The sequence below is a fragment of the Gallinula chloropus genome (assembly GCF_964237585.1).
Source record: "Gallinula chloropus genome assembly, chromosome: 2".
Taxonomy (NCBI): Eukaryota; Metazoa; Chordata; class Aves; order Gruiformes; family Rallidae; genus Gallinula; species Gallinula chloropus.
Window position 1 is genome coordinate 129,276,970 of NC_140086.1, and position 10,909 is coordinate 129,287,878.

At 43.0% G+C, this 10,909-nt stretch overlaps 1 protein-coding gene across 1 annotated transcript; it reads right to left on the reverse strand.

Moving 5' to 3' along the window:
* Nucleotides 1–1,143: 1,143 nt before the first annotated feature.
* FAM221A (family with sequence similarity 221 member A) lies at nucleotides 1,144–9,429 on the reverse strand (the record flags this gene model as incomplete). The annotated part of the gene is made up of 7 exons (XM_084260455.1): nucleotides 1,144–1,422; nucleotides 3,049–3,137; nucleotides 3,766–3,876; nucleotides 4,671–4,877; nucleotides 7,081–7,271; nucleotides 7,710–7,883; nucleotides 9,374–9,429. 7 exons carry the CDS (start codon nucleotides 9,427–9,429, stop codon nucleotides 1,360–1,362), a joined length of 891 nt encoding a protein of 296 aa, XP_084116581.1. The 3' UTR covers nucleotides 1,144–1,359.
* Nucleotides 9,430–10,909: the final 1,480 nt, after the last annotated feature.

The following is a 10,909-nucleotide window of genomic DNA, read 5'->3' on the forward strand; positions in this document are numbered from 1 at the left end:
TAAAAATGTCTGAAGTTGGGCAATTAAGCCTTCCATTCCCTTCTCACTCCCTCATTCCAGCCCCCTCCATCAGTCACCACATGACCTACATGTGCTCCTGAACTCTCCACCCCTCCCACAGCTGGTATCAGAACCAAAATGCAAGTCACCCTGCACCCAAAGCATCCGACTTCACAACTTTTCCTCTGCCCATCAAGGCTCACAGAGACGCTCTCTCTGATGGGAGTTGGAGCTTTATAGCTTCTCCCAACTCTTGCTGTAAAGTCTCAGTACACACACACACCTGAAGTCTTCAGTCCAAGAGACATCCTAAAGTATTTTTAAGGACAAAGTGACCTGCACTTCTCCATTTTCAAAGGAGACAAAGTTAGCTCAGGCTCTGCTTTTTGCCTCCTGAACTGCAGCCTCTGCCAGTTATCCTGTACCGAGTTCTTACTGTGCTGCTTGGCAGATTAAAACCACCATGCCAAATTTCCAAATTTTAAACTTTCCTAGCCCCTACCTTTAACACCACATACACTGTTCCAGCTGTGAACATGGACAAGTAATAGAAAAGCACACTGCCCTTCTTGAGGGATTCAGTCTGAATTGGATTAGACATGTTGGCTAAACCAGCTTCTATCAAACACTATGTAATTATTTGTCTACATGCAATAAAGAGCATATCCAATTAATGTTTTCAGAAGCTTAGTGTAATAGAATCCTTGTTCTGGACAGAACTGGGAGAATGGTACCTCTAAAGAGATCTGGGGTGAAGTGTACAAGCAGGATCCCTTCAGGTAGCTAGTAAGCAGCGTGGAAATGGGTTAAAACAAGTACAGAACTAGACAAGTAAAAAATATTTATACATTAGCAGGAACAGAGGCTAAGGAAGCGTGAGAGGAGGGTATGTTTGAATTTTATGTGAAGGCAATGAAACCAACAGGGGAGAAAAATAAAGATTAAAATGTCAATATTAACAGGACAAATCTCACCCAGTAAAAGTCCATGAACAAGACAAATTCTGAGGTCTCTACAAATAACTAAAGTGCTTCATAAAAACCTAAGAATAGGACATATATTTTCTTTACCCTACTACAATGTAATACTTAAATACATGCTTGTTCTCTCAGATCTTAAATAATAGTTCTGTAAAGCCCTAAATACAATTTTCCATTCTCAAAGGAATATCTTTGTAATAATACTGGAGGTTAGAAATGCATTGATTAAAGTACCACTTTTAATAATAGATAATTAACATTTCATTTCAGCAATAGAACAAAATGGAATAAAGAAATCAAGAAATATGAGGAGGCACAGCAAAAAATAATCCTCAATACAATGACTAACACTGTACCATACAATAAATATTTATTAATCTTATGGCTTCTTTGATGACACTGGACTTTTCTCTTTCTGCTTAGCAGCCTTCTCCTTTCTCAGCTGTAACAAAGAAACCAACAGTGGTTCAAGTCAGCTAAATCTCTACATCCAGACATAAATTTACCAGAGCAACATATGCAACCAAGAGTACTACAGATCACTATTAGCCCAACCTAGCTCTGCAGTTCCTCCCCTATTGAAACCACAGCTGCCTTTCTCTGGTAATGGCTATCTAGGTATTTACATATCCCACCAGTGAGCCAAGGTGCCCCACAAATGTTCATGGCTTTATGTCAATGAAAGGCAAAGAAGTTTTATTATGGATGTGTAACAGACACAGATTAGCCAGCTTGCCCAAAATCACACAGGGAGTTTGTTGCCAAGGTAGATGCTAAAGCTCCACCTCAGTGATGTTTCCTCACTGACTCACAAAGTCGTGTCATCTTCTCATAAGATGTAGGCTCTTACAGCAGAGTAACATTTACCAACACACATATATTTCATTCTGCCATTTTGTAGTAAGACTATTAATCCAAACAAATATATCTGTTGTTTTTGGAAACAACAGTTGCTCTCAAGTGTTAAATTAGCAAATGAAATTCTACTTAGAGCAATATATAGAAGGGATGCATGGACTTTCGCATCTTATCTAAGACATCATGTTGCTGTAAGAAATGCCTTCCCCTCTGTCTCCCCTAAAATAGTGTCAAAGGGAAGCAAGGGCCCAGTCCTGATCTGGATGCCTACAAATGAACTTGCTGATAAGCAGTCCCATTGTTGGTCTACACAGGAACTTGCTTTAAAATATTTTTCCATATTTGGAGGCTTGATGTTTGCACCTGAAATTCCTACTATCTTTTGCAAAGAAAAGAAAGTCTTTGGAGGGAAAAAAAAATAGAAATTTGGATTTGATAGTAACATGTTTTCTGCTATAAATAATTATTTGTAATATCTTGCCATATTTTGTGATGATTTCCAGAATAAGTTATTTTAAATTTCACAAAGCTACAACAGCTTCTTCATTAACAAATACCTTGTTGCAAGCAGACAGCATAACAGCAGTTAAGATTTTAAAAGTGAATTATGCAACCTTGCCTTACAAAAGAATTTGTGAACAGTCAAGACATTCTTCCAGCAGAGATGGTGGAGCTAAGAAGCTGATGTGGTTGAAGAATCAGTATTTAGGCATCTAAGTAACCTGCACCACGGGGCATTTAAACTTAAGACACATACAGTTAGTGGGGTGGGGGAGGTACTTCTAAAGTGGGGGGATTCATGTCATCTGAGAAAGATGCACCAGATTAGGCCCAACTACACAGATGTTCTTGAGGAAAAGAACACCGCAAACTGTCACAAATGAGGTAGTGAGCACACATGTCCCAGGGGACTTTCTGTGAGTCTGATCCGTTGTTTATTTTTGTCATGTAGTCAAATATTTTGGTTTTCTGTAATGGAGAGCTACCACAATGAACGTCTGCCCAGTTAAGGTAAATACCATCCCAGACATGACTGATTTCTGAAATCCTGCAACAGCTCAGAATTGTATTCAAAACTTTAAATTAAAGAAGCTAGTGCTTTCTCAGGAAGAGAACAAATGATATAATCCACTTAAATCATACATTTATCTTTTTTAGACATCATCTTCTGAAAATATACTTGAATTAAGCAATAAATGTAGTAACTTACCCGTTCTTGGTAACGCTTTTCAAAGTAAGCCATGTCATCCTCTTCTGAATGCTTTCCATGAGAAACTTGCCTTGGAGCACTAGAGCCACCTGAAGAAAATAACAACCCCACAACAACAAGCCCAACACTTCTTTCATTAATTATAGTTGCTATTCCATTAGTTATGTTTTATACTTGGCAAAGCACATTTAAAATGAGAATTCACCTCAGCAATTGTGACCAAAGAGTAACCTCTATAGTCTGCGCTAGCGGCTGTTTTAAATAGTCTGGGAGGAGTTCGTTATATTAATTGCTAAATTCTTATGCTAAGTAAGGGACATAAAATAAGCATAACCAATCAATAATTCCATGAAGAAAAAACTTTCTGTCCCAATATATATGATCCATTCAGATATGATGAGCTTCTACTAGAAATTAAACATTTAAAAAACCTGATCCCACGAACAAGTGACACAATTTTTTAGGAAGATATCAAATGCTGGGAGAAGTTCATCACAGTTAAAAAGCACACCACAAGCAAAAATAACAAGCAGTCACAGAACAGTTATGCTGAGCACCTCAACTATATGAATGCTGTACTAACTTTTCACATAACATGACTTCAATACTCATTTAATCTTTACTTTTAGCCCTAAGCATCCTTTAACTCACAAATAAAGACAGTTATTTTATATTAAATACTTTCTGTAAAACAGTATTATCCTACTAATATAGCACCTGCTGCCTGTGAGATGGTTTGGGCAGAACTGGAAGGTCCCTGAAATGCTTTTAGAAATGGATGATCCATGCTGGTAACAGGGGATTCTAAAAGTTCAGCAGAAGGAGCCCCTGTTAGAAAACAAATTGAAAAGAGAAATTAACTTCACAAGATACATTAAGAACATGCATGAGATGGGATCAAAACAAGGCTGCAGACCCCATAAACCTGAGTTTACAAAAGCAAAAAAAAAAAAAACAACTTCTAAAGAAATTCAAAGCTTTTTTTTGTTAATTCCTACAACTATGCTATAGTTTCTAAACTTCAGACAAATCCAGAAAACCCAATCAGAATTTAAAAAAAGAAATAATGAGTAAATGGCAGCAATAAAATAGATCAGGACAAAATGTGTCCATTACTAAATGACACAAAATCACAGAGAAGCAGAGGTATAAAGACCGACCAACATCCCTGTCAAAAATAAAGTTCTACAAATGACCTTTTTTTTTTTAATGCTGAACAGCTATTAACCTTCACATTTGAAAAAAATTAAAATTAAAATGTTCTAACTGTATAACCAAGAAATACCTGGGCAGTATCAGGGTAAAGGATTAATGTAACTATAACATGGTAGTTTTAAGAGAAAAACAGAAGTTATAGAGTTCTTTCTAAAAGATATGCTCCGTTTCAACCAGAGGCTACTGGACTAAACACCAGGATTACCGATGAAAGGGTTTTTTATCAGTTTATTACAGAAAGTTGAGCAAGATGTGACAGTGGCCTCTTCACACCTATGGACTCCTCGGGGTGTGGGGAGGGAAAGTTGGCCTAGTCCTGTCGATCCAGTTTGCTTTCAAACTTTGAAAGTCTATGTTGAATTATTACTTTCCCAAACTACTCAGCTGGAGAAGTCAGCTGCACTTACCTATTCCACTGTCATCGAGCCTCAGGTAGCCTTCTGCTAGTGAACTAAAACCAGTCAGTCCTCCCATAGCAGCATAAGGGACATCCTGCCCCACAGGCTTTCCTCGGGCTAAGCGCTCTTGCTTTGTTTCCACGACTGTTTCGTGAGCGTATGTTGGCTGACCACATGCACACGTAAAGCAACTGTGAAAGCCTGAACACGTAGAACCTAATTAACAAATAAACGTTAATGAGCGAGTTGATAATGGAATTTATACTTCATTGCAGACAAAATGGTGTTTCTCTAAACTGATCTTGTCAAAAGACAGAGTCCCTTCGCTGCAAAAGCACCCAGCTAGGCTTTCTATTTGGAAGCATGTACGTGCTTTGGGGAAAAGCATCCATCCCTCTTTGTTGACGCCCTTCACAGCCTCTTTTCATCATGATATGGAAATGCTGTATAAAACTGGAGAAAGGATGAGTGCAGGGTTTAGATCATAAGGGTTGTCCAGTCTCAGGGTCTCATTCAGTCATGTTGAGTACTTCTAAGGATGGAGATTCCACCTCTCTGAGCGGCCTGGACCAACGTTGCACTTCCCTTGGAGCAGACGATTCTTTCCTAATATTTAACTGGATTTCCTACATTGCAACTTGTGTCCATTGCTGTCAGTAACACCCTTCCCTACCCCTCCCCCTCCCCTGACAAAAAGTAAAAAGAGAAAACATTCCTTCACTGGGTAAAGACGACGACCTGCCAGCATTGTGGCAATATTATCCCCAAAGGTGTACAGCATGTGCCAATGTTGCAAGGCCAGAAAACTTCAAATTACAATTTACAATACAAATCACAATTTAAATGTCTTTCAAAATTAGCTAAATCAGTGTAGTAAACAGAGGCTGTGGCAACAACAAAATTGCTTCTACGTAAGAGTACCATTACTGTGACTTTCAGGGGTTTTTCACGCTTACATTCCCACAGGATGTAACTGAAATAGTTATACAAATGACACATGACGTTCAGAAACACAGAGTAAAGTGATCGATCTGCCCTAGTGACAGCCAAGACTGTCATCAAAGCCTTCCTGGAGCAATGGTGTGGACAACAAATTGAGGAACTGATTTTGCAAATGTTTCATTATACAAATTACCCTGCTTCCAACTCCCAGTTAGTTCATTTTGCTGAGCACCAAGAAAGATTTTTTTTTTTAAAGCCTTGTGTAAATGCTCAAGGATCACATTCTTGAAATGCTAAAGGCTTTTGCATATAATTTTGTGGACTCCTCAGTAACAGAGCTCTTACTCTGTCTTTGGATACAGAGTAAAGTATATACAACATGTAAAGTGCAGCAGCAATTTTTAAATTTTTTTTCCCAATTATAAAGAGACTAATTTATCTATCACGTTACATTTATACAGCACTGTGCTAGACTAATACATTAAAACAACACAAGCCCAAAATAGAAGCAAGTCTTGGCACAAAGCGCATCCTATAAATGATTATTAAAAACGTCGTGTTCGAAGGATTCAGTCTGAATCATCCAACTGCACATTTAAGACTTTCACATTATTTCGAGCAAATTATTGAAAGGCTGTCATATAAATATTTTATGTTTTATTTTGTGGGATATGATTCTCATCCAACAAAAGCTGTTTATGATTTTTCCTGTACAAATTAGACAGACTTCATGAACGAAATTTACTAACAGCACAGAACTCTAACCAAAACCCCCCCCCCAATCTTCAGCTTATGTAACTTGAGGCTTCAAACTAAAACATCTTTATGCATTATTTAGTTTCTGTGGTTAGTAATTACTGCTGTTTCATTACAATAACCTTGAGCAACTGAAGCAAAAAGCTTCCTCTTAATGCCTTCTCAAACCATTTTCATGAAACTCCATTCTCATTTGCATTTCTGGACCAGTGATCTCTATGTTTGAGAACTGCTTTGTAAGAGTGGTAACAATCCTACTATTCAGGACCAGAGTGCTACTTCCTATCGAGGTGAGATAAGATATAAAAAGACATTAACATTATATCCAACCAGGCAGTAGAGGAAGAGATTAACACTTCTCTCTCTCAAACTACCAAGTTCAAGTAGAAGAGTCACATGCGTGCAGCAGTGGTAATGACAAACTGCAAACAGGGTGCTTTCATACTGCCTAACATTAGGTGGCTGTCTCCATATGTACCCAACCCAATCAGTCACAAACTTAAGGCTCCTCCACAGAACTTGGGGAAGCTAAGTTGGTTGTTCTAAACCCTCCTGAGCAAAAGGCGATGTCTTCCCATTTCCCATCCTTCTGCAAGGACCAAAATACACATCAGCAACAAGTGCAGCACAAACCCCAAAAAACTCTGGTCACAATACAGCCCCCTAAGATGCCACTCCTGTTAAGTTTCCCAGCAAAGAATGCTGCAGTGCTGTAACTTACACGAGTTACATGAAAATCCAGGTGCTGCGCTGTGCTGATCAGCAAAGTGTTTGCATCGACAACGGATGGGCTGTGTGCCATTTAGAGGGACATAGTGATAGGACTGGCACGGACAACGGCTCACTCTACAGGGCACACAAATAGGACGGTCTTTGGGAATCACTTCATAGTCTGTTTTGTGTTGTTTATACCTAAAACAGGCAAAACCGGTAACTTTACTAGCTTTGTTAGGATTCACCAAAAAACTGAAAACCTGATGATTTATGTTACAAGTTCTAAAATATCTTTATACTAATTGCAGTTAATTGAATTTTAAATAAAATGCATACTACCAGGTGCTTTTACACCATTTGTTATATAAATATCACAAATCCTTGGTTTTTTTACCACACTATCAGAATCAATCTGATCTGCAGTAAGTTGTATCTTAAAGTTGAATTTATTGAAAAAACCACAAGCTTATTTTCATCTCAAAATTTGTTTAAGATTTATGATATAAAACCTACATTTTCTCAAACCTTAGACGACCTTAAGTTAATTTGCTTGTATTGTGACATATTTGGAAACCTTTTATATTTTCCTGATGTTAAAACAATACAACATCTGAAAAAAAATGGTAAGGTTCCTACCGGTGAGTACAAAAGCACAGTGTCTCCGGTCCCACAAGCTTACAGTCCATGCCAGTTGGTGATCTCCAGCTCACATACAGTCTGTTCTGTAACCGAATTGGTAATACTTTTCTTTTGTACTCTTCATATTCCTCAGGAGTAAAGAGCTTTCCTCCATCATCATCACCTACAATGCTGTAAGCATGTCATTAGGAAAAAAAAAAAAAAGGCAACAATAAAAGTAGGTATCTCAATATATGTTTTCAAATAATATATAACACATTTGCTGTAAGTGAAAAAATCTTTCATAATACTATTCTGTTGATATAAATTTAATCTCTGAATTTTAGAGATATTTGTGTATAATGCTCATTAACAAAAAATGTGCTGACAGTCTGAAAACCGAAGTTGTAAAAGGAAAAAAATAAAGCTCCTATTCATATGGCAGAAAAAGCAATGGGCATCAAGGGTTGCATAACCAGCCAGCTCTGCCTCAGTCTTCTTGAGCAACCTCTGGATCACTTCACCTGTACTGCAGACTTGCATCAGGTTATCTAATCTTAGTCTAGTCTGAGTAAGATTATTCAGTTACAAGTAGGTAGCCACACTTCCATTAAAGCAACAAAGCAACCAAACTGTCTTCTACTTTGCAAAAAGACACTGCTCGTTTTTGTAAATTAAGTTGATGGCAGCTGCATCTCACCTCCCCCCAGACAGGCCCATTTGTTTAAGCTGTCCCCAGCTTCACATTTCAAGTCACCGAATAGCTGGAACGCCGGAGCAGCACCCAGATTCTTTATTTATGGAGACAGTTGGACAACGAATAAAAATCCGGAAAATACAACGTAGACTCAATTGCAGCACTTAACTACGCTGAAGGGTAGTCTACGAACGTCAGCGAGTACTTCAGTTATTATTGGCTGGGTTTGCTACAGCACACCGAACAGGTCCCTGCCAGGCCGCCAGCGCTGTGAGGCAACCCGGGCCGAGCGGCGCCTCAGCACAGGGCGGCCCTTGCGCGCCCGGGCAGCGGGCACGCACTGAGCCCGCGCACCCCCACCTACGTCTGGAGCACCACCCTGGTGTTTCGCCCTAGGCTTTCCTCAGCGAAATTAGGGCCACGTTTCAGTGTAACCGCCGAGTTCGCGTTTATTTTCGCTCGGGATCAACCCTTCAAGAGCAGGCAGAACGTCATTCGCGGTGCCCGGAACGCCGTGCCTCGGCGGGCAGATCCGACTGCCCCCCTCACACCACATCGCCAGGCCGGCCTAGGGCGCGAGAAGCGGCGCGTTACTCCACCTGCGGGAAGTCACCGTTTACAACGGCAGGGGGGCTGGCGTGCCCGTGGCCTGCCTCTCCCCGGCGGGGAGCCACCTCCACCGCGTCCGCCACGGCGCTTCCCATTTCGCCGACACACGGAGGCGGCGAAAGGGCGGGGGGGAGGAGAACGTAGCACAACGAAACCGCCGCAGACCGCGGAGAGGCGGCTGCAGGACGGAGGGAGGCGAGTGGAACGGTGCGCGGGCGGCGCTCTCCTCAGGAGAAACCCCGTGGCTCGGCGGCAGCGCGGGGCAGGACACGTCGCGCCAACCGCCGCCGCCAGCCCCCCTGCCGGGCTGAAGGCGTCCGGCCGTGCCCCTCTCCTCTCCCCTCCCCAGCGATGACGAGCGAGGCCCTCCCCTCACCGCCGGTACTCTGCGTATTCCTCCAGGGCCGCCGCATACACCTGCAGCCGCTCCATGCCCTGCCCTTCCTGGCCCCGCCGCCGTTGGGCCGTCCGGGGGCTGGGCGCCTGGCTCGCAGAGGCGGGCGGGGCGGCCGCAGCGGGTGGCGTGCGGGGAGCGGCACACGCCGCATCTGCACGGCGGCTGGGAGGCCTGTCCTCCGCGTCAGGGGCGCGGCGCGCGTGGGCGCTCGCACAGCTTCCGCGGGAGTGGTGGTGGTCGCGCTCACCCCTCGCCCCCCGCTGCAAGGCCGAGAGGAGACGCCCTGGGAGAGCTGCAGCGCCCGGGCATGCGGGTACGTGCGGGCCCGCGGGTACGTACAGGCGCGGTGCCGCGGAAGAGGCCCAGGCAGGCACCGGCAAAACCGCCCCCCCGCCGAAGCGTGTCCACCCCGAGCACCCCTGCCTCTGGCCCTGCCCTCGCGTCGTCCCAGGCGGCGGTTACTGGTCACACCTCGGGTAACCGCGTTTCTGGTGGGTGGTTTTCTGTTTGGTCACTGATTTCCCTGGCAAACGTAAGGGAGGGAAACCTCAGGAATGCTGGAGCTGGGGAGAGCTGGGGACCTTCTCTCGCACGGGGAGCCGGCCTCCGATCGCTTTCCCCCACACACCTTCGCTGCCCGTCGGTGGTGTGCCTGGTATGGAGCCTGTGGAAAGACCACAGCCGCGCTCCAGGCACAGGAATACTTGTACAACACCCTGGCAAAGCATGAAGCACAGCAGTGTTCCTTGCCTACAGAAATTCCTCCCAGCCGCCGAACCGAAGAGCCTTGCTGCGCTCCCTGAAGCACAGCTGTGATGAGGTGTAATTGCTCTTCGCTGACACCACAGCTCTGAACAGGCCGATGCCTGGATCCCATGTGATGAGGTCCCAGAGTGCTTCTGCATCTTAAGGACTATTTTTCTCTTCAGCTCAAGGCAGTGTATACTTGTTTTGCTAATGCATGTTACTTCAGAGGCACGAGTATCCAACAACAGTGACATTAGCCATGTTAACACTACGATTCTAGCAATAGGGTGAATTTCCTCTTTTCAGTTACCCCTTTTCCAGTACATAAGCAGCAAACCTATCACACAGTACCACAGCCATCTTCCTAGAAGGTAAGTGGACTGGACTGCTGCCACTTCAGTCCCGCTAGGAATAATCAACATCTGTTTGCAAGGCTTACTCAGGCTCTAGTTGCTGCCATGGTCTTGTTTAACTTTTAAATTCCTACTCGAGCTAAATAAACAAACCATGCAAGTTACTGATTTTCACAAATTCGGTGCTGCAGCCAGTCTACATACCTGTTTGCTTCCAATTCTGCTGCTGTGCACTGCAAACAAATAAAAGGTCTTGGGAAGGTCCTGTGTAAAATAAATGTTCATAAAAGCATGTACGACTTGGTTTTCATTCCCTATTTGAGCAATAAAATGAAAGTCAACAATATCACCCTCTTTATTAGGGGTAAAGGGACAGGGTGTGGTTTGTAACTATGTTGAGCTGTAACCAAGTTGA